The 24,133-nt window shown below is 42.4% G+C and overlaps 1 protein-coding gene across 1 annotated transcript in view; it reads left to right on the top strand.

The window, feature by feature from the left end:
• Positions 1–20,911, top strand: part of cacna1db (calcium channel, voltage-dependent, L type, alpha 1D subunit, b) — an 81,194-nt gene extending 60,283 nt beyond the window's left edge. The window contains exons 26-51 of the mRNA XM_070911016.1: positions 115–167; positions 285–431; positions 573–774; positions 2,149–2,307; positions 2,521–2,631; positions 3,667–3,744; positions 4,286–4,369; positions 6,940–6,981; positions 7,824–7,952; positions 8,220–8,285; positions 8,472–8,563; positions 8,652–8,811; positions 8,892–9,019; positions 9,221–9,317; positions 9,457–9,559; positions 10,479–10,580; positions 15,231–15,367; positions 15,574–15,690; positions 16,217–16,671; positions 18,015–18,041; positions 18,300–18,440; positions 18,662–18,819; positions 19,066–19,178; positions 19,315–19,449; positions 19,813–19,998; positions 20,612–20,911. Coding sequence (XP_070767117.1) covers positions 115–167; positions 285–431; positions 573–774; positions 2,149–2,307; positions 2,521–2,631; positions 3,667–3,744; positions 4,286–4,369; positions 6,940–6,981; positions 7,824–7,952; positions 8,220–8,285; positions 8,472–8,563; positions 8,652–8,811; positions 8,892–9,019; positions 9,221–9,317; positions 9,457–9,559; positions 10,479–10,580; positions 15,231–15,367; positions 15,574–15,690; positions 16,217–16,671; positions 18,015–18,041; positions 18,300–18,440; positions 18,662–18,819; positions 19,066–19,178; positions 19,315–19,449; positions 19,813–19,998; positions 20,612–20,911 — 3,522 coding nt within the window. The remainder of the gene's footprint in view (positions 1–114; positions 168–284; positions 432–572; positions 775–2,148; positions 2,308–2,520; positions 2,632–3,666; positions 3,745–4,285; positions 4,370–6,939; positions 6,982–7,823; positions 7,953–8,219; positions 8,286–8,471; positions 8,564–8,651; positions 8,812–8,891; positions 9,020–9,220; positions 9,318–9,456; positions 9,560–10,478; positions 10,581–15,230; positions 15,368–15,573; positions 15,691–16,216; positions 16,672–18,014; positions 18,042–18,299; positions 18,441–18,661; positions 18,820–19,065; positions 19,179–19,314; positions 19,450–19,812; positions 19,999–20,611) is intronic.
• The last annotated feature ends 3,222 nt before the right edge of the window (positions 20,912–24,133 follow it).

The following is a 24,133-nucleotide window of genomic DNA, read 5'->3' as shown; positions in this document are numbered from 1 at the left end:
GAAAGAGAGACAGAGGGTGGCGGGGTCACAAGCAAACCAACAGGCCCTTCTAGTGTAAAGCAACAAGAAGTAGAAGGTTTTAAACAAACGTTCTCTGTTGATCTTTTCACAAAGGGGAAATTTTATCGCTGCACTGATGATGCAAAGTCCAGCCCAGATGAGTGCAAGTGAGTTTTTATTTTTTCATTCATCATACTTTCCAGCATTGGACGTTGGCCCGAATGAGCGTCTCTGTGTATGTGCTTGTTCGCGTATGTGGTTAATATTTCATCTTTGAATCACAGAGGCACCTACATTCTCTACAACAACGGGGATGCGGCGCTGCCCATGGTGAAGGAGAGGATCTGGTACAACAGCGACTTCAACTTTGACAACGTCCTCATGGCCATGATGGCTCTTTTTACTGTCTCCACCTTCGAAGGATGGCCCACGTGAGTACTGCTGGATAAGACTCTGGATATTCTTGATGTTTGATAATCATTCACCTTCATCTCAAGTAAAGAGATACAGCCGGCCCCCTCCAAGTCTATTATGTCTACAATTTAATTTTAATTTTTTGTGTGTCCCTGCAGTCTATTGTACAAGGCCATCGACTCTAACAAGGAGAACATGGGTCCCATCTACAACTACCGCATCGAGATCTCCATCTTCTTCATCATCTACATCATCATCATCGCCTTCTTCATGATGAACATCTTCGTCGGTTTTGTTATCGTCACCTTTCAGGAGCAGGGAGAGAAAGAGTACAAGAACTGCGAGCTGGACAAGAACCAGGTTGGTGTATATGAATATGTGTTCCACAGAAGAATATATGTTCTACAAACAGACTTTTGTTCATCCCATCCAAATGGATCTACCTAAACAATGACGTGTCGATTTTTTTTCAATTCAATTTTATTTACATAGCGCTAAATCACAACAAAAGTCATCCCGATAAAGCAAATAAAGCAGGTCTAGACCGACTCTTTATAATGTTATTACAGAGACCCAACAGTTCCCACCATGAGCAAGCACTTTGGCGACAGTGGCAAGGAACAACTTCCTTTTAAGAGGCAGAAACCTCGAGCAGAACCAGACTCTAGGTGGGCGGTCATCTGCTTTGACCGGTTAGGTTTGAAAGAGAGAGAGAGAGAGAGAGAGAGAGAGAGAGACAGACAGACAGACAGACAGACAGACAGACAGACAGACAGAGCTGTATTGCAGCACCAGTAGTACCTATAGTAACTATAATTATGATAGTAATGCAAATATGACAAATAATAGTAGTTACAGGTGTAATAATAACTGAAATACAATTAATAATAGCAATAACAACTTTAATAGTAACAGAAAAGTTACAAAGTTTTAAGCCTACTCTTAAAGGTAGAGAGTGTGTTTGTCTCCGGGACCCAAACTGGGAGCCGGTTCCACAGGAGAGGAGCTTGATAGCTGAAGGCTCTGGCTCCTGTTCTGCTTTTGGAGACTCTAGGAACCACAAGCAACCCTGCATTCTGGGAGCGCAGCGCTCCAGTGGGGTAATAGGGTACTATGAGCTCTGTAAGATATGATGGTGCCTGACCAGTAAGAGCTACTCTGGATTTTACAGGGAGCCAGTGCAGAGAAGCTAATACGGGATAAATATGATCTCTTTTCCTGGTTCCTGTCAGTACACGTGCCGCAGCATTCTGGATCAACTGGAGAGTCTTGAGGGACTTGTTGGGACAGCCGGATAATAAGGAATTGCAATAATCCAGCCTAGATGTAACAAATGCATGGACTAGTTTTTCTGCATCTGTTTGAGACAGGATCTTCCTGATTTTTGCAATGTTACGGAGGTGAAAAAAAAGGACATGTCCTGATCAAAGGTAACTCAGAGATTCCTCACGGTGGCGCTGGAGGCCAGGGCAATGCCATCTAGAGTAACTATATCTTTAGATACTGTGTTTCTGAGGTGTTCAGGACCAAGAACAATAACTTCTGTCTTGTCAGAGTTCAACAGCTTTTCTGCTTTCAAAAGTTAAGACTGCCTTAGTAGAAATGGATAAAAATGGATTAAAAGAATGCCGGCATCTTTTACAGAAGAAGGCATGTTACTCTTGTTCATGAGTCTATTTGTCTGTCTGCTTCTCTATTTGCCCCCACCTACCCTCACCACCACCACCACCGCAGCGTCAGTGTGTGGAATATGCTCTCAAAGCTCGTCCTCTCCGGCGCTACATCCCCAAAAACCCCTACCAGTACAAGTTCTGGTATGTGGTCAACTCTACTGGCTTTGAGTACGTCATGTTTGTCCTGATCATCCTCAACACCCTGTGTCTGGCCATTCAGGTAAGTGCTCCTCATTCAGTCCTTTAGATTAGTGATAGTGATGAATGCGCACGTCTGGGAATGTAAAAGATGATTTAATTTGATTTCCTCGATGCTGCTCGCAGTTAAAGTTAACTTCCATGTCTTAATAAAATCAAGAAGAGTGAAGAACGCATTTAGAATACAGGACATGTAATATTACTAAATTGTTTTGTCTGTTTTGTTTCTTTCCAGCACCATGGTCAGTCTCATCTGTTTAACTATGCCATGGACATCCTCAACATGGTCTTCACTGGGGTTTTCACCGTGGAGATGATCCTCAAGCTCATCGCCTTCAAACCCCGAGTAAGTCTCCTCCTCTCCTCTCCTCTTCTCTCCTCTCCTCTCCTCTCCTCTCCCCTCTCCTCTCCTCTCCTCTCCTCTCCTCTCCTCTTCTCTCCTCTTCTCTCCTCTCCTCTCCTCTCCTCTTCTCTCTCCTCTCCTCTCCTCTCCTCTCCTCTCCTCTCCTCTTCTCTCTCCTCTCCTCTCCTCTCCTCTCCTCTTCTCTCTCCTCTCCTCTCCTCTCCTCTTCTCTCTCCTCTCCTCTCCTCTCCTCTCCTCTCCTCTTCTCTCTCCTCTCCTCTCCTCTCCTCTCCTCTTCTCTCTCCTCTCCTCTCCTCTCCTCTTCTCTCTCCTCTCCTCTCCTCTCCTCTCCTCTTCTCTCTCCTCTCCTCTCCTCTCCTCTTCTCTCTCCTCTCCTCTCCTCTCCTCTCCTCTTCTCTCCTCTTCTCTCTCTCCTCTCCTCTTCTCTCCTCCCCTCTCCTCTCCTCTCCTCTCCTCTTCTCTCCTCCCCTCTCCTCTCCTCTCCTCTCCTCTCCTCTCTCCTCTCCTCTCCTCTCCTCTCCTCTCCTCTCCTCTTCTCTCCTCTCCTCTCCTCTCCTCTCCTCTCCTCTCCCCTCCTCTTCTCTCCTCTCCTCTCCTCTCCTCTTCTCTCTCCTCTCCTCTCCTCTCCTCTCCTCTCCTCTCCTCTCTCCCATAAGATTTTGTCTGCAGATAATTGCAGATGCTGCGATATTTGCAATATTTAAGCCAAGTATATGCAAATATATGCAAAACTAACATCAGTTCCTTAAATCACCTTGTTTAGATCTCCCTTTATATTTCATCCCTAAAAAGGTTCATGTTTTCATCTGTAAGCACTTTTCCTTTTACTGAAAGCCAGCCCTCACACACTCTTCCTGTTCCCCTCTGTAAGCCCTCACTGGCTGTGACTCCTCTTCCATTTATTCCTTATCGTCTCCCTCCATTACTCCTCACCCTAACCTCTCTACCTCTTATACTTTCCTGCACCCCCCTTCCCTCCCCTCTCCTCCTGCTGGCTGTGCATGCTGCCATATTCAGGGCTATGTCGGGGACGCCTGGAACGTCTTCGATGCCCTGGTGGTGATTGGCAGTGTAGTCGACATCATACTCAGCCAGGTAGAGAGACGTCAGTATGTACAACTCTGTCATTCCCTCTTCCTGCTGCGGCCACTCTCCTTTTTTTTTCCTTCCTGCACATCTTTCCTCCTTCCCTTCCTTCCTGTCTTAATTTTGTGTTTTTACTCATAAAGCAACTCTGTTGAATCTCTTGTAGACTTAATGGTTGATGAGCACCACAGACTGAAGGCAACACTTCCATCAGCTCCCTGCATCTACAACTAAACAGTGTTAAATGGCAACATATGTGTTGCATTGAGCCACTGCTCCATGCTGATTAGACGGTTCATTTCTAATATAGAATAGTTTTCAAATGAATATTTCTATAAATGAAACAAGTGAGTACTCTCACAGACTCAGTGGCAGGAAGGATTTGACTTTCAACCTCACTCTCTTAAATCAAATCACAACTTTTTGATGTTCTCTTTCTCATAATTCTCTTGTTTGTTTGTTTTTTTTTACCTCTTCTTCCTTTTCTTTCTGGCTCTGTTCTCTCTCTCTCTTTCTTTTTTCTGTGTGTCTTTGTTGCTTGTGCTTGCAGAACTATTTTGCTGATGCATGGAACACGTTTGATGCCTTAATTGTTGTGGGTAGCGTGGTTGACATTGCCATCACTGAGATCAATGTAAGTAGTCATTAATCACACACACACACGCGCCTGTCTTACTTACGCTGCCAGCCAGAGGGCCTTGCTCTGCCGTCAGAGGTTGCATTCAAGTTCCCAGCTTTCTTTTTTATGCATAAATTAATGTTCTTCACAACCCCAGCAACTAAAGCAACCCAGCAAAAAAAAACACAGTTTCATTAAACGGTAAAATATGTGATGACGTAACTAATACCGTTCAGCACTAAGCTTTTAAACATATGTTTGAGTTTAACAGCTCTATGTTGAGAACCATGATGCTCCTGTCTGCATGAAATACACCTTTCACTGAGCAGAATTAAAGAAACAAAGTGAAGGAGACTTTTACAAGTGTCACAATGTTTAAAGGAGCTGTAATTTGTTTGAAAACTACAGGTTGTGAACATACACTAGTGTACTGTACGGTATTTCAATTTATTGCAATTTTATTCATTTTCTTTTACAATTAATCACTAAAATAGTTTATAAAAGCTTCTAAATTGTTATTAGGAACTTGTTTTTGAATGCAGCTCAGTTATCATTAAAAAATCTTGAATGTGATCATTTTGCGGCTACTTCAAGGTCACTCTGTGTCCTGGTTTGCAGCTGCTGTTAACGCTGACTACCTGCTTGCTGCAGGCTTGTCCATATAGAGATGTTTGTTTGTCCTGTCAGTCTCTTGTTTTGAGTGAGTGTTTGAGGTAAAGAACACACCCTTGTGCCATCACAGCCCTCAATGTTCTCGTGAATGTTCTGTGTTCCTTGTGGCTGTGTTGTTGTGTTAGTTTGATTGATTGATTGATGTTCCTTAATTGTTCTTATGTGTGTACAGGCTGTGGAAACAAATTTCCTCTAAGGGACAACAATCAATTATTTATCTATCTTATCTATCTCTAGCATATGATGTAATGTACAAAATAAATATTGCACACAGAAAGCCTGGATGTTACCTGTGTGAGTTAGAGCGACAGGTGAATATACCAGCATGTCAGCACTTGCTGAATATGTGCTGTACGGTTCTGCAACTTCAGCAATACCAGTTTATTATTTTTTTTACATTTTTTTTATGTTAACAGCCATCATCTCCTTCTGCTTCTCCTTTTCCTTCAAATATAAACTTTGCTGCACACAGCCGCTATGTTTGGAGGTATCAGATCATTTCCCTGCTTTTGCAAGAAAACACTTTCTCCCTTTATTTTTTACAGCTATGAAAAAAAAACTTAAAACTTCATCAAGCTAGATAAACCATCACAGTAAACACGGCACTTTAGATTCGCTCATAAAGTCAGTTCAATCCATATTGAATTGAATTGAGTGTCTTCTCCAGCGTGCTCTGCTACATTACATTACACATTCATTTGGCGGATGCTTTACTGCTTACAATAAGTGCTTTCAAACCACTTTTTAAACAAACTAAAAGCATGTTCAGCACTACACTGCAAGTGCTTAAAGATATGTGTTGTTTTTTTTTTTTTTTTTTTAGAAACAAGGCATTAAGTAAGTGCTAGCAAGCGTTGTTGAGACGTAGTCCGTAGGAGTGGTGTGGTAATATCAGGTTGAATATATGCAGAGGTCTGATGGCGGACGCAGGGGCTCCAGCAAGGAGGGAGTTGCAGTAGTCCAGGTGGGAGATGACATGCACCTGGATGAGCGCCTGGGCCGCCTCCCTGGTGAGGAAGGGGTCAATCCTCCAGATGCTGTAAAGGAGGAATTGGCAGGAGCAGGCTGCTGCTGTGATGTTTGCGGAGTGTGTCCTCCCTGGTCACTCACCACGGTGTTGTCAGTGGTGATGGACAGGTCTCGTGAGCTTGAACACAAGCTCTGTCTTGTCCAGGTTGAGCTTTAGGTGGTGGCCTTGACATTCACTCCAAAATGTCAACCAGGCAAGGAGCAATGTTTGCTTCAGACGGAGGGAAGAAAGAGAAAGAAAGCTAAAGCTACAGTCATCAAGAAGAGATCTGCATCAGTATCTTAAATACCCCAAAACCTTGCAAACTTTTTTAGTAACATAAATATCGTTTGTCATTTAGGATGTCAGTGCTTGATATTGAAATCTCACATAATTCAAAAAACGATGGAAAACACATGAGTGTTTTAAATATGTAATTACATCCAGCATGAGTCGCAAAATCATGAGTTGAAATGTGAAATGTATTTGGTAAAATTGTATGTAGACAGTAGAAATGATAAAACAAAATGGACAATATCTACATATCCGTATTGCATTTTCTTTTAAGGAGGTGTATCAGTGCTTTCTCATTCAGTGTTCACAGTTAAACTACACAGTATTTTGAATTGAATGCTTGCATCTCATGTCTGGTGTTACTGCTGAGAATATGTGGTAAAGCTTTTGCATGATAGACTTCACACTTTCTGATGATGATGCTCTTGTTTGTTTGCAATTCTGTGTTGTTGTTGTTTTCTTTAAGTGAAGGTGCGTCTGAGCATTTTTTTTTAATGTGATTACATGTTGAATACATCAAATGTAAAGGTGATATGTGATGTTTGCAACGTTTTGGTACTGTATAGCTGGTTTGTGTAACTCGGATTAACCTTAGACTTTTGGTTTCAAGTCGGCAGCCATTCCTGTCGTCAAGGTGATAGTGGAGCCAGGGGTAAGAAGAAGCCCCTCCTGTTTTTGTTAAAGCCCCTCACCCTAACTGTGATCATCCAAAAGTCAAAGCATCAAGATCTTTTGTTGTCACGCTCTGTCGCTCTCTTACTGGTGAAAACATTGAGATGCTTCCTGCCTGAACTTCTCTTCACTGCTGCCTTCACTCTCAATGTTGGTCAACGTCTTGTTTTGAATCCACCTGGTTTGTTGCATTTTGGCTCCAGTTTCGTAGTTCAGCTGACTTTTTGTTTTGTTTAGACCTTGTCCTGTCTGGGTGCATGGCATGACACAGAGGGACAGATGAGACTGTATGGTCTTTTGTCTCATTTCTTCATTTCAACATAGCTTGCCCACGTGTTTGCAATCAGATTTCCAACACTGTAAAGTCAGCTCACTGTTTTGAATTTACATTTTTTGTCAAAGGTCTTGTGTGATTGTGCTGTTACACGGCGGTAAAAAAAGACTCTATCTTGATGTTCGTATCAGTTGTCTTTGGACTGCAGATTCTGTCTGTTTTTGCCTGTTTTGAATCAGTCATCCAGAGTTAAATTTACTGTGTGTGTAAGTCCTCCAGGTGTGTTCATGGCATGGTGTTTAAGACATGGTTAGTCTGCATGCACATTGATCGTTGTCATTGCAAAGATGCAGGAAGATCACAAATGGGAAGATTTCTTCACAATGATTTTCATCCACTTTTACGTGCTTGTTACCTCATGAAAGAATGCACACATGACTGACTGCATGAATGATTGAGTGTTACAGAGCTTTATCGCTGTGTGTGTTTGGATGTTACACCTTCTGTTTTTTTCATCTTCTAATCACTCTCCACGTCCTCCACTTCAGAACACGGAGGACAGCGCTCGCATCTCCATCACCTTCTTCCGCCTGTTCCGAGTGATGCGATTGGTCAAACTGCTGAGCAGGGGGGAGGGCATCAGGACTCTGCTGTGGACCTTCATCAAGTCCTTCCAGGTGAGACTGTAACACATGCAGCCAATAAACATCCTTCTTTAATGTGCGGTATTGTAAACCAATAAAATTAGAGATTACACTTGATAGGCATGATAGGTTTAAGGTGGGAGGCCTAAACCTCTACTAACCAGTATACCCACAATTCATGGGTAGCATTTTGTAAGATGTCATTCCTCACATTTTCACCAGTGTATGATATATTATCATCCGTCAGATTAGAGACTGCAGAGTGTTCCAGTGTTAAGCTCCCTTTTTTCCTCCACACAGGCTCTTCCCTATGTTGCACTCCTCATAGCCATGCTGTTCTTCATCTACGCTGTAATAGGAATGCAGGTAATGTGGTCTGTATTCTTGAAAATCAAAACCAGAATATGACGGGAGCCTGTTCCACACCTTGTAGGACATGTGTTGCCTTCGTGTATCACCACGTATCGTAAACATCGTTTTATTTTTGTCTTGTCCAGAATTTGAGAGCAGGCTGGCTGATTCTTCGGATTACATTTCTTTGTCTGCTTTTAGGTGTTTGGGAAAATCGCCATGGTGGATGGAACACAAATCAACCGCAACAACAATTTTCAAACCTTTCCTCAAGCTGTCCTGATGCTCTTCAGGTGTGTTTGCGTTACAAGTCATCATACGTGCATTAATACATTCCCTCGCTCTGCTCCTGTGTTAACGTTGTTTTTTGCTCTACGTTAGGTGTGCTACAGGTGAGGCCTGGCAGGAGATCATGCTGGCCTGTCTGCCAGGGAAACTGTGTGATTCAGAGTCGGACTACAACCCCGGGGAGGAGAGAACCTGCGGCAGCGGCTTTGCCATTATCTACTTCATCACCTTCTACATGCTCTGTGCTTTCCTGGTAATCTTCAGACTTTTCACTGTGTTTGAGCTCATATCTGTTCCTGTATACAATGAAATTGTGGCATGTCCTGGTTCCAGATCATCAACCTGTTTGTGGCTGTCATCATGGATAACTTTGACTACCTGACCCGTGATTGGTCCATTCTTGGGCCGCATCACCTGGATGAGTTTAAGAGGATCTGGTCCGAATACGACCCTGAAGCCAAGTGAGTACTCTGGACCCATTTTGGAGAGAACTATCACCTAAATGTATGTATCCTGTATACTGTATACTACTGCTGAGAAATATCTTTGTCAGTACGCATGGGATGATGATAACACCAATCAGAGAGCCGTCACTAACTGATTATCGTGAAGACTGTGCTCAGTGGTATAATGCCTTTTATTTGAATGTATCTGGTTGTCAGGGGCAGGATAAAGCACCTTGATGTGGTGACTCTGCTGAGGAGGATCCAGCCTCCGCTGGGCTTTGGCAAGCTCTGCCCCCACAGAGTGGCCTGTAAGGTGGGTTTCCACACTGCACAGCGTGGCAGAAATGCATGAAAGCTTTCGTACATCTTTGACATATAAATTCATAGCTTTCACAGTACTCATTTCACATTTGATGCATCCTTGTTAATCTGTACTTCGAATTCTGTTGCAGCGTCTGGTGGCGATGAACATGCCCCTGAACAGTGATGGGACTGTCATGTTTAATGCCACCTTGTTTGCTCTGGTCCGCACTGCTCTCAAGATTAAGACTGAGGGTGAGGATCGTTGCTGTTTGGTTGATCTTTTTTTTTTTTAGCCTTTCAACAGTAAAAAAAGAGGGACTCACATTATGTGAAAGAGAGGCTTTAGCACATTAGCAAGCAATTACCTTCGACATGGGCCAGTTTTTCCAGCATTGTTCATTGGGGGGCCAACGTTGTACAGGTGCTGTGGAAACACAGGCCTGTACGGCTTCTGTGTTTGTTTATTGAAGCATATTTTTGTTTTTTGTTATTTTTATTATTCTGGTTAAGTTTATTCGTATATATTGTGAGTGAAACACGAGCCTGCAGTCTGGTTCCATGCAAGGACAAAAAAACAAAATCTCAACAGAATGTCGATCAAACAAAGTAGGCATTCACAGTGGCAAATTACACAACTAAAATAAAGTTTGACACAAATTGAAACATCTTCCTGTGAGCTGCACCACATTAATATCAGTCAGTTACGCTTAAATGCTGTTTCCAGAAATCTGCCATGAGCAAACATAAGGTTCATATGCTAGTTCAACATTCTGCCACAAGAGGGAGTTGTTCAGTAAATAGTCTCTCCCCAGCGTCCCCTACATGGTCAACAGGGCTCTTAACATTTGATATATCTAACACAGCATCAAAAGCAAAATTCAGACTGTCACAACAGCATGAATGAGTCATGCGTTACAGTTGTGCTCAATTTCCTGTTTAACCGACTGAGTGCATTTTGTGCGCAATCCAATTTTATTGATTTATCATCAGGAATTTTGTGTACTCAATATAACTACAAGTGTCTGTGAGAAAGACAGAGATTAGTATTAGAATTAAGACTGTACTTTCAGCCATGTACCACTTAATACATCCATATATTCATCAGTCACTGAGTGCTTTTAAGCAAAGTAACCTTACAGTTCTACGTCCCACCTTTTCTGCCATTTCCAAGGTAACCTGGAGCAAGCCAATGAGGAGCTGAGAGCTGTGATCAAGAAGATCTGGAAGAGGACCAGCATGAAGCTGCTGGACCAAGTGGTGCCCCCTGCAGGCGGTCAGTGGTTGTTACACACACAGGCACACCATCATTCACAGTTCAAACATTAGCCTCACTGTGCCCCTCTCTTCCTCTGCGCCACTCAGTTGATTTGAATACATGCGGCTTCTCATTTGTATTTTCCCAATAATTTATAATGGAAACCTCACATGTGGACGACCACAGCTGCCACCAGACTCAAACAGACGTAATGATACATTACATTCATTTACATCTGTGAGTGCAGATTTGCATCGACAGAGAAGGTCACACTGCAAGCAAGTCTATGTCTTGGAGGAAGGATGTCAAACAAGGGACGTTGGAAGGCGTTTAAATGCAAATATATTATTCCCTTAATTTGAATTTAAAAAGGAAGTCAGTGACATTTACATGCTCTTATCTTTGCTGAATTATGTTCACACTTCAGGATGCAGTCTCAGTTCATTGTTGTGCCTCCATATACTGTGCACCAACAAGGGACGCACACCACACTTCACACTTTAAATTTCAAAATGTCTTCCACACGGAGACAGACTCGAGTTAATGTCAGTTGCAATTAATTCCACTATTGATTTCACAGCAGAGAAAATGTATCAAAACACTCATAGAAACCTTTCAACCTTTTCAACCTCCTGCAGCATAATCCACATCTCTGCTGTCCATCCATATGCTCAGTGTCCTCCGTCCAAACAGTCATCTTTTTCACAGACGTACAGCTAACTGTAGCGCTAAATAAAGCTCTGAAGCTCAGATGAAAGTATTTAGCCATATTTAGTGTGTCTGGGACGCACTGAGCACACAGATGGATGGACTGGAAGTGGATTATGCTCACAGGCCTTTTTCACAGCAGACACTTTGACTTGTCACAGCAGGAAAAGCACAGGTGTTACTAATAACATTAACGACGGCTCTGTTCCATTAAAGTGTCCCAATAAGCCACAGTGTGACAGTGAAACTGGAGCAGCTAAATGGATTTCAGCCTTCATTCATTTTATTATTTACACCTGTGCTTTTCCTGTTTTGCCTTTCAAGTCTGCATGGTGGTAATGTTTGATTTTGGGAGGTGTATCACTTTAAAATAGATGTGTCAAGGGTTAATCCATCAGAGGCCTTCGGCATCCTGTTTTTGCTTTTCTGAAGCAGTGAGGCTAACTTGCTGACCACATCCAACAAAACCAGATAGATGGGTACAAACCCTCGTCTGTTACCATGTAATTTCAGTTCACAGAAACTCTCCTTATCGCTGGCTGTCAGTCACAGTTTTATGGCTGTCTGTGTCATAATCCCAGTTTCATCATGAATCTCGCTCGTCTACTCTACTGTCTTCCTCTAACCCTTCCTCTCTGACACACAGAGTATGTATAGCAGATAAAAACACTGTGCAAATATTTGAAATATGCAGTATCCTTTTTGCAATCAGCTGCTGATACCATGCCAAGCCTAGTTAGGCTTCATTCTTAAAATCCCCTCACAATCATCTTTAGCGACATCTTAAACAGAAACTGGCCGTCAGTTGTGAGATTTTCTTTACGTGCATGTGAATGTCCACCTGGTTTTTACATTGTACATCAAATGTGGATATGCAACAACATAACCTCGATCACAAGGTGAACTCTGCACTTCCTTTATGAACAACTTTATTTGCATGCATCAGTTACCAGTGGCCAAGCACACAGTGTACCGAAGTGAAAGCCAAGCTGAGATATGCCAATCATTTTGTGCCATATTTGTAGTTATTAAATATATAATATAAATATAATTTGTATAATTCATGGCTGCTCTGACATTATTGCCTATTGTTCACAGCAGAAGAGAATACATTTTTAGATCTGCAGAGGCTTTTGTTGTTTTAAGTAACTTTAATCTTAACCTTAAGCATACTATCTCAGGAACAGCTTGAGGGAATTTCTTCAAATTTGGCACAAACTTGCACTCAGGGGTGAACTGATTAGAATTTGGTGGTTTAAGGTCAAAGGTCAACTTCACTGTGACGCCCTAATGTCCTGGAAATGTTTTGGCCATTATTCAACACCATAACTCGGAAAAATGCCAGGAGAAAACAAAAGCACTAGATTTTGTGTAGTTGTGCTCTATAAGAATCCATCTTCGCGTAGTAATCAAGTACATGTGTACCTGTCAATATAGTGATAACTTCCATTTAGCCAAAAAATACACTTATTATACAAGTATCCACTGCATGTATGATATGAGTCTGGACAGACATGGATGTGAACTGCGATGTGGGGCACTTACAGAGAACGTTTAAAAAAGGTTACAAGGACATCGTGGACATCTGCCAGGTTTTCACAGCATCGCGAATCAAAACAAACGTGCAACAAAAGCCAAGCCTGATAAGATAAGATAAGAAAGGAAACTGAACTTGGAAGTGTGTTTTGCCCTCAGTTCTTTTCTAGTACAGTCTCGCAATCATGACATGTATCAGTTGTCAACCGCCACATCCTCCTCTATGCTCAGGACGCTTCAGCTCTGCTGTGTTTTAGAACTGAATTCAACTGCATGTCTTTGTGTGCATTAGCTTGCTAACCCCTCTTCTTATTTGTTCTTTTGTCTTTCCGGCTGAGCCTTTCTCTTCCACAGCTTTCTCTGCTGTCAGTAGAGCGCTCATTCAGTCGCTGGCCTTCTTCTCTTCTCTTTCTGCCGTCCTGAGCTCTCTGGGGCAGTTCTGTTTTAGTCTGGTGGCATGAATTTACTGATACCTCTTTCTTAAAAAGTTCACCAGGCTCTGCCCAGAAAGATAATCTGCTGTCACCTGTGGGCACAGAATGTATTGCACATCGATATGCCCACGCCAGGTTGATGTATTATGCAGAAAAACAAGTATCACTTATCAAGTGATTCAGTCCTTAAGTGTTAGTGCTTCTTTGGAGTATCACTCGTGTCAGCTCACTTATTTTCTTATAAAATATGAGGCACATAATTTACTTCAAAACATAAATCATGAGAATACAAACTGAGGTGTGTTGTGAAAATATGATATATGTGATAAATAATCGGCACATCTGAAAATGTGTAAGATTATGTAGTTTAGTGAAGGTGGTAAACACAGGCGAGTTCTGATTTAGACAAAAAAATGCCATTTTACAGGTTTTCTTTCTGAACAGAGCCGTTGGTAGTTTCTCTGTGGCTGTGTCGGGTGATGTAGAGAAACGTGTCAGCTGCTTTAAGATGGATCATCAGCAGATCGGGCCCATCGCCCTCTTTTTTTTACTGTTGGATGGAATGATTCTTCCATCTTAAAGCATCCATTTGTCACCTTTACTTTATGCCTCTCAAGTTAAAATGCGTGAAGGAAAGGTGTCGACAAAGAGAGAAACTCACATTTCCTACACACCATGATTCAGCCTCCTTTATAATTTGGTTCAGTCTCTCTCCCCTGTCTGCTTCAGCAGCCGCTTATCTGAGTGAATCAGACCCACGCTTGATTAGCCTCCCTGCATGGCAGATAGTGTGTGTGTAGTCACAGCTTCCTTTCTGGCTAAATGTAGTTTGTGTGTTCACCCTTCGAAAGTTGGGCTGTAGATCTCACCTCTGCTGCTTCTCTCAACTCTTTACTTCGCTGCCTTCTTGCATGTGCTTCCCACTACAGATCATGTTGTTTTTTCTGGGATATATATTGAGATATAAACCACCTCTGCTCGTCTGTCTCTGACCTCTCTGGTGGATGTTAAATGTAGTAAATTCTACAGTCTGGTATGTGTGGTATTAACTGGTTAGACTTATTTGAATTAACAGAAAATATCTGTTTCCTTAGTGTTCAATATAGTCATAAATTACTGTAATATAAACTTGTCACCAATTGAAGTCTGATTTTGGTACACTGAGGTCTAGAGGCTTTGTTTGCACTGGCTTGCATGAGCAGTTGTGTGTGTATGTGTTTTTCTGTGTGTGAGAGTGTTTCATAACCACATACATGTATTTTCAGAGATGAAGCAAGATGTGAGCTGCATTTGCAGGTGTTATCTGCAGTTTAAAACCTGCAGCACATGTGCGTGTGTGTGTGTGTGTGTGTGTAAATGTCATTAGCAGTCAGAGCTGAATGTCATTTCAGCTGTCATTAGAGCACCTGAACCCACATTCAATTCTGATATTTAAATAGTGTTTAGATAGAAGTTTAGATACGCCTTTGTTTAATTTTTTAAAAGTTTGAATTGAAAGGGAGTTTAACACTGCTTTGCTCTGTTCCAACACAGCCCTTATTCAGGGCCTCATCCATGACACAGTGCAGTGGGCGATAACGTGGTATTACATCCAGATACGTCATAAACACCACAGTTTCTTTATTGTGCTCCTGCGGTGTGTGTGCTGGTCTGAAATTTCCTAGACTGGACAGTTAGGATAACGCTCCAGCTGTGAGGATTTAGGCCTCTCAGGAACATGTCTTCTTTTCTTTTTGGTTGTTACAGAAGTATTTTGTTTCATTGTCAAGATATTGTCTTTTCATACGAGCCTCTGCAGCGGTGGTGCTTCGTCTTTGTGATGTTTTACTGTTAATGGACTTCCGCTTTGATACTTTAAGTGCAATTTGACTTTAGTTCCTAGATGTGTTTCTGTTCTCTTAGATGGTGAGATAGTAGTGGGTAAGATGGTGTTTTTCGGTATTTTGGTGATGATCTGGGAGGCTTTGGTGTGTCTGGTCTGTTCACTCAGATGACGAGGTAACAGTGGGGAAGTTCTATGCCACCTTCCTGATACAGGACTACTTCAGGAAGTTCAAGAGGCGCAAAGAGCAAGGTCTTGTGGGAAGGCGCTCGTGGGAGAGGCTGAACACCACCATGGCTCTACAGGTGAGTAAAGTACGATGTATCAGGGAGCACTGATAGCTCCCCTGGCAGAGCATGTACCATTAAGGTCGGGTCCTTACCGCAGTGGGCAGAGACATGTTTGCGCCTGAACAAACTGAAATGTTTGCCAACATTAACGCTTGTTTTCTCTCAGCCAGATAGAGATAAAAAGCCTGGTGGGTTTGGTATTATAGCTGCTCTCTTTGCAGGCCGGCCTGCGCACGCTGCATGACATTGGACCAGAGATCCGCCGAGCCATATCATGTGACCTGCAACAGGAGGGGCTAGTAGATGCTAATGGAGAGGAAGAAGAGGAAATCTACAGGGTAAACATCATTGAAGATCCCCTTCAGACATGCTTCAAGACATATAAAAATACTCTGGTTTGAATAATAACTTGTTAAAAAAATCTATGCCTTCTCTCTAATTGAACCTTTTTATTTCGTAAAAACCGAGTTAGCACACTAGAAAAATAAATTGAAAATAGGTGAAACAGAAATGTTGTTGAAATGTCGAGCTTCCGCAACTCTAAACTGAAGTAGTAGGACCGCAAACTAACGTTTGAAAAATAATTGTAACAATATCCACTTTTATGAAACTAGTAGGGTTAAATAACCAGTTTAAAATCTGTTTAAACGAACGCACGACAAGAGTGTCGATGAAGGGGTGTTTGGGTATGTTAGACAAAAAGTCTGGGAACTACTGTTTTAAATGAATCAACATGCTATTTATCAGGGAATTGTTTAAAATGTGGCAAGTTGTCGTATTCTTTGAGTTGTACTTTAAACAGCTTACTGTGTTTATTGTGCTGTGTTGTCTCAGTCCTCATTGGTCTCTGGTGTCTCTCTGCAGCGTAACGGCGGCCTTTTTGGGAACCATGTCAACCACATCAGTGCGGATCAGCAAGGCTACACCCACCCGACCACTGTCACTCAACGGCCGTTACAGTTCCTGCCCTTCTCCTGCAGTGCGTCAGTTGAAGCCACCCAGACAGGCAGGAGAGCCAGCGACGACGACAGGGGAGGGGAGACAGAGATGAACTCTTCACCCATCCAGTATAATCATCACTATCACACCCCTCATCCGTATAATTATCCTCACTGTATTTCCGCTGGCCATCAATCGCCAATACCGTCCAATGCCAACCTCAACAATGCCAACGTGCCCTCGCTTCTCTCCATGACCAATGGGAGGCAGCAGAAGTGTTTGTTAAGGCGAGACAGTCCGTCCTCCACCAAAAATGCATCATCAGTGTCCACTTGCAGCAAAGGAGCACACGACAAGCCTTGGAGGTCGCTCTCCACAAGGTCAGTGGATGGAGACCTGAAAGTGATCTGAAACAGTTTCCTATCATTGCAGTTATTATGTATGTAACCAACCAAACAAACAAACAAACAAACTATTATACAACATTTCACATGTGCAGTAGTTCTCCCTAACACCTGTAAACAGACTGATGTGTTTAAAGGAGAATCTTGTTTTGCATAAACCAAAGCAGACTCTTATACGATAGTTACAGATGTGTAATCCAACTTTAGATGCTTACTTTTTTTTTTTACTAATGATTGAAAACTGACATCGAAATTTCAATGAGTAAAGAAACAAAATGAGCGTTCAGCAGTTTGAGAGGAACTGCACTGCAGGGCTGTGGGATAATTCAATTATTATTGTATGTCGACTTTTTATTGGGTTTGTATTGTGAGGATATATATCTATATCATATTGTGTGACCAATTTACTCAACTCTGTCGTGCATAACACTGTAACGCAGCCTTTTTGTATGTAATCTTGCGTTCATTTCCGTACCACCATATATGAGGCCTTAGTAAAGCCAGCCCGACTGCACTGTCTATCCAACTGTTTGCCAGACTATCCTCTGAAACTTTCAGCAGATGAGGGAGAACGAGGGGGAAAAAAGGGCATCTTTCCCCATCAACCCATCCTGAAACTACCCTCGAGCCTCCTGCTCAGCATGACTAGCTCCATGTCAAACTTTGTTCATCCCCCACTGATGTAATCTGCATTTTATCAAATAGATTCATCTCTGCCTACACAGCTGATTGCAAAAGCTTCATGGGTATCGTTTCCTGTCCCAAAGAGCATGACATGAGTAGTGATGATTGCATTATGGAAACAAAGAGCTTTTATTTTATTCCCCCGTATGCTTTGGAACAGTAAGCTTCCGTAATACCGCTATCCTTTTTTTATTTTACATTCCTTGGCATCTACCATATCCAATTTTAAAAGGTCACTTGACCCAAACTACAAGGAAACACATTTTTTCCTACTTATAGTCATATAGTTTCAGTTTAATGCTCTAAAATTCGTCAGCTCAGTACAATGCAGGTGGATGGAATTTGTTAGAAACAACTTCCCTTTCCAGAAACATGTCCAGGTTACTTTTCATTGGAATTACTTTCTACAGAAGCGACAGTTTCAGGGGCAGCATTTACTGTAGAATGAACCCATTTCTTAATAAGAATCACATACAATACACTATACGACACACTCCCCGGCTTTTGTAAGCGTTTTAATTTGTGTCCTCTTGTCTTTTGTCATTGCATGGAACCTCTCTTCTCCTTCCTCTCCTGCTCTCCTGTTGCAAATTATCCTGTCTGTCTGACCGACCCCCTTCCTTTCCTCGGAGCAGGACACGCTACTATGAGGCCTACATTAGGTACGTGCATGATGTTACCGCTTAACAGAGCTTCATTTCACAATATGCTGTTTTTGGCGGCAGGAGTGTCTCAAAACATGCTGTGAAAGCTTCTTGCTTGCAAACAAAAAGTGTAAGATTGAACTCATGTAATAGTGAATGAGCACTGTGGGGAAATCGTTGTTTCACAGTGTTAATGTGTGTGCGTTATTGCACTGAATTGTCATATTTGCACGGATCAGTATTCAACTCATTGTCTCTTTGACGTTTTGATGCCAGGTCGGAAAGCGGCGGTGGACTCTACCCCACCATTCGCCGAGAGGACCCAGGGGGCGGGGACAGCGATGACGAGCGAGGCTCGGGAGAGTACTACAGCGGGGAGGAGTTTCACGAAGATGACATCATGCTCACAAGGGACAGGTACTGTCAGCTTAACCTGATCTGAGGGAAGACAAATATTTTCTTGTGGCAACATGATGACCAGTAACATGATAACATTGTACTCATCTGCTGCCTGTTTCCCCACCTTATTCCCCTCCAGATATTTGTATTCATTATATAAGAGTTACACAGTTGCCTGAGATAATTCCTTGAGTAAGATCACTTGTAAAGATATAAAGTTTGTATCTATTGTTTCACAGGTTGTCCAACAAGGACCGCCATGACACAGAGGCAGACTTTAACCTTGAGGTTTCCAGGGGCGACCACCAGCCTGATGGTTACTATGACGATGACCAACAGCCGATCTACCAAGACGGCAGGCGGTCACCGAGGAGATGGTTTTTATCCTCACCTCAAGGTGATATGCCGAAGCACAACAGTGTAGTTTATTTGTTGAGTCACTGAGAACTGATTTGAGATTCCCTGACAGTCAGATTTATTGTTTGTCATGTATGTTGGAGCTCCTTGAGTCATTGTTGACTGATGTATTGCACATATCAATAAACTGCAGTGATTCATAATGATCACAGTGTTTATTTCTCTGTAAGTAACCAGAGTTGGATTCCAGAGAGTTACAATCTTCGCTTCTTGTCTTTTCTCTCAGCCTCCAACAGACCAACATTCAGTTTCGAGTGTCTTCGCAGAAGAAGTAGTCAAGATGAGGCTCCTTCCTCTCCATCCTGCACAGCTCTTCCACTACACCTGGTGCAGCAACAGGTACACACGCACACACAGCCTTTTCTGTTTATGAATATTGTGATGAATGAATATACAGTATAGCACCTCGAAGAGACCCGTTTTGTCTCTACCTCAAAATGAATTGCCTTAATTGACCTGTGAACTCCAACCTCAGGTAATGGCGGTGGCCGGTCTCGACACCAGCAGGATCCACCACCTGTCTCCGGCGCGGTCGCTGCGCTCCTGGGCCACGCCTCCTGCCTCACCCATCAGCCGCGACTGCTCTCCCTGCTACACGCCACTCATACAGGTCTGGTTCACTGTGTCATAAAAGAGCAAATTGTAAGATAAGCCTCAAGGGCGTCTAGCGTTTCATCAAGATTAGGTAAATGTTGTCTGAAAGTAAACACAGTAATGTTGGTGAAATTTGAACTCTAGAAACGTTTTTTATTGAGCTTCTCAGATTTGAAAAACCATAAGAAAAATGAGTTACTTTAGTGCTACCATCAATAGAACTAGACCCATATAAGTTGTTTGCTGGACCAAACTGCTGTGCAAAAATGTGCTTATTTCTGATAATTTCAAGACCTCTTTAGTAAGATAAAATTAGCTACTTAATCAGTGTCTTGTGTCTTAAAAATGTACGCTTGTGTGTGTACGTGTGTGTACTCAGGTGGACTGGCGCAGCTCCGGCAGCGTCGGCAGCATCCCCGCAGCGGTGAAGAGGAGTTCGTGGTATACAGACGGCCAGGAAGGTCCTCCCAGCCGCAGCCACTCTCCGTCACGTCTGCAGTTACCTGCAGAGAGCTGCTCGCACTTCCTGCAGAAGAGAGGCAGCGCCAACAGTCTGGTGGAGGCTGTGAGTAAAACACACTGGCTCTGTTGAGTCTTTTATCCAAGGACCCTCCAAGATTAGGACCACAGACTACATCTGACGAGATGTCATTCATGATGTCTGTGGAGATAAAGATACATAAACATTTTCATTCTCTAATTTGTATATTTCTTTGTGAATTAGATCTAATCTTTATTTTAACATTTTTATTTACTTTGATATGCAGCCAAAAAAAAAAATGAAACCAGAGAACAAGCTAATTTTAGCATTTGTGAAGCTGAAGCTGAATGTTGTGTCACCTAATCAACAGTTTGACTACAGATCGTTTCAGAAATAAAAGTATTTCTACATTTTCCTGGGAACACCATGAGGACCCTTGGAGGTCCTTAGAGCCCACTGTGAAAACCACCTGCACAAACTGGCTCGAGCACACACACACACACACATACACACACACACACACACACACGCACACACGCACACACACATACTCACACACATACATGCACACACAATTAAGATAGCCACACATGTTCCTCAGACTGCCAGAATCCAAAGTGTGAATTTATGGACAAAATCTGTTTTTTTTTTCTCACTTCTCCAGTTTTTCAGCTTTGATTGTTTCACTTGTACTCAGGTGTTGATCTCCGAGGGTCTTGGGAAATACGCAAGGGACCCCAAGTTTGTGTCAGCGACCAAACACGAAATTGCAGACGCCTGCGAGATGACCATTGATGAGATGGACAGCGCTGCCAGTAACCTCCTGAACGGGAGCATGGACAACACCGGGGTGACGGGGAACGTCAGCTCGGACCCACAAGCCCCGGCGCACCTGAGAGACCACAGTATCCGTGACTACAGTGACGAGGAGCCGTACGTGGCTGTGAAATGCGAGGAGGACCTAACGGACGAGATGATATGCATCACGTCGCTATAGCAGCGGCTCACACTGGATTATTTAGGTTTTTTCAATTGAATTTCTACGACTATTCCACAGCGAGGGGATGTCTCTGTTCAAGTGCATCCTGCTATAGACGGGACATGTAAAACACGGATGGATAAAGAGAACAAAGTGCCTTGTTTTCTCTTTCTGTGGAGTGGAGAATGGAAACGTAAGAGAGAAACGGACGGATTCATGAAAGAGCTGAGATGCATTCAGCAAATATTGAAACCAGAGAGAATCAATCTACCTGCCAGCCCGCCTGTCATTTAGCAGGAATCCAGGTTGTTTTCCTTTTTCTGTATTAAAACAGTGGTTTGATGCAGCAGAATAACCTGGCAGCCTCACAAAGCCAGCCCAAAGCTCTCCAGCAGCTGAAAGACAGACAGTTTGGTAAAATACAATAATGATGATTTACGTTAGGTGTGCAGTCTTTTGGCTGGGTACTGCAGCACATCAGATTTGAAAAGAAACAACAACTTTGATGGCTTTGATTTGAGGGTGTTTGCATCCATATTTGCGTGAACAATGTTGGGATTGTGAGCCAGTCATTGTTCTGCTGCGCTGTCCTAAAATAGTGGGGCTTGGAAGAGACAATCAGAAACAGAAAGTGTGTCATTATTCTAAACACTTACAGACTGCACTGGAGGAAATGTGTCTTGCAGCAGATTTATTCAGAAACAGATTTTGAGACAAGATTATGAGAAATTAGCAGAACATCCGCCCTGTTCTCCACTTTGCATGTCAGAAGCAAACACCAATTGCAGACCAGTGAGTGGTGCAGTCTGTTGGAGTGTTGGAGGAGGTCACATTGATTGATTGATTGATTGATGCAAAAATGTCTTTGGCTGTCCAGTGATTTCCTGTATTCAGCTGCGTTTCATTCCATGTATATATGTGTAATTTTAACCTTAAGTGGTCACGATCAACAGATGCAGTTTGGACCTGCCACTGGTTATTTACATTTTGGCCTCTGTGACTCAAATAACACAAAAAATGTACGCGTATTTATGATATTCTTTTGTTAATGTACTCCAGAGTGACAATCAGGCTGATCCAAAGCCATCAAAGCTGGTGGGTAGGAATCTGGGAGCTGCTCGGGGTTCACCGTTCAGGGTTTCAGGGTTAAACGTTACTTGTGTCCGTGTCTCAGTACTTGACTTGAAGAGGAAATGACATATCAATGAAAAAAAGACTTTGTCCTCAGGCATATCCTTCCGTTTCTCGTACACGCTGATATGACACACAGAGGTCCCCCTGTACACCCACAACAGAGACTAAACTGACACTAACGTTAGTAACTTCATTACTTTAATCACCCTGAAAATAAAGGAACATTTAGGATGATGCTGCAATGTCACAGACTTGTTTCCATGGCGATCCTTAACTTTTATCAAAGCCCCTTGAAAACTGTGAGGAGAGACCATCTCATTGTTACAGACTCACGCTCAGAATATGCAATGATTCACTTTACTCTTAAGTTAAGTTAAGAAAACAAGACACACTGCCTGAATGTTCTCACTGAGAAAACAACTACAGAGGAAATGCTTTGTATTTCTGTGTGGCACATCCAGTACAACGGGCGACCATTCCTGTAAATTCCTGTAGACGATTTTTATGGGCCTCGACAGCTGGAAAGGCCACTTTAGCACGGCACATTTGATGGGTTTCATCTGCTGAGCAGTTATGAAATGAAGTGGGAGTTTCTGGCAGTGCTTGTTTCACGACGAGGCAGATGAAGTAAACAGATCTTGAACACAAAGGTCTGATAGATATCTGCAGTTGGTCACCATCTAAATATTGTATATTTACGCCACAACAGAAAGGGAAACTATATTTTTGGAATTTCCTGACAATATATAGATCCAGTATATTGTTGTTGAGTGTATATAATGTGTTTTTGAAAGGATTGATGTTAGCTGTTGCCTTTTATGTGTAGGATTTTTGTTGTTGTTCCAGCACCAGTTTGAATGCACAAGATGTCCAAAACAGCTGCTGTCTGTGAAGAGACTTCACAACCTGCTCGTAGATTAAAAAACAAACAAACACTGAAGAGAAGCTACATTTCTCTCCGGCTGGTCTTCACATTTGCTCCACCACTGCCAACTGTAATAATGTCTTCAGGTCAACTTCTACAAACCAACACTGGGTCGTGGCAGGGCAATCTTGCTTTTCTTCTAAATACTGTTGTCAGGGCAACATGTTTGTTCTGTGCAATCAAAGGGCTCCTTCACATATAAAACCAAAACACGGGATCTTTAAGTGCATTTACACGCACGTCGATATTGAAATATTATTCCAGATGCATCAACCTCTTTCATTTTGAAGTAGTTGTTGGAGTGTACACCATTTCTTATGTACAGTTATGACAAAGGTTTGATGCCAATATTGAAAGGACAGTTTGCTGTTGTGTTTTTTCTTCTCTTGCATACAGATGATACTGATATACAAGTTAATTTTAATGGCCAATACTGCTGATAAATATGACTTATGCATTTTCTAACTGCATGAAAATTGTGTTTAATTAAGACTTTTAACAAATGTTATTGTTATTACCTCTGTAACTCTCCGGGTGTGTCGGTTAACATGTCAGGGAAACCGTGGCAAAGGCTGCGTTTGCACAAAAGGGAAAATATATATATATATATATATATATTTAAAGTAGTAATAATGTGATAGGCCAAGACTCTAAGTGATGATTGGTTAATGATGATCTTAGACTCACACCTCCAAAAACTCCAAAGACAGGAAAGTCATCTGAGTGTTTGATTGACAGGTGGTCGCTAGAGTGTGTAGCACTGGAAATCTGAACAACCAACATCAGAAAAGAATCAAGAAACACACACAACTACTTTAAAATCTCTTCATTTTGTGTAAATATGGCCAGAGATTCAGTTTTACGGTTTTGGATTGTGATCACCTTTTAAAAAATATTATGGAGTAATTACAAGCACTTTAAAAGCCATATTACACACGAGCTATAAGCAGACATTTGTATTTGCTGCACATCCCTCTGAAACACATCTGTGAGCGGACGAGCAACCAATGAAGCCCCCCGAAGAACGCAGGGCTGCAGTGTTGGACGGACGCTGGTTGTTGTGGGGCTCAAACCTGCGATGGTTTCTCTAAACAACAGGACCTCCTGCTCAAGAGTCGGCCATGTTTTCCCTCAGCTCCTACAGTAGCTTCTGTCTAAAGTACGACATTTACATGTTGAAG

Source organism: Enoplosus armatus, chromosome 8, assembly GCF_043641665.1.
Source record: "Enoplosus armatus isolate fEnoArm2 chromosome 8, fEnoArm2.hap1, whole genome shotgun sequence".
In the NCBI taxonomy this organism is placed as follows: domain Eukaryota; kingdom Metazoa; phylum Chordata; class Actinopteri; order Centrarchiformes; family Enoplosidae; genus Enoplosus; species Enoplosus armatus.
The sequence above is the reverse complement of the archived record's forward strand: the minus strand, read 5'-3'. Positions and strand labels throughout refer to the sequence as shown.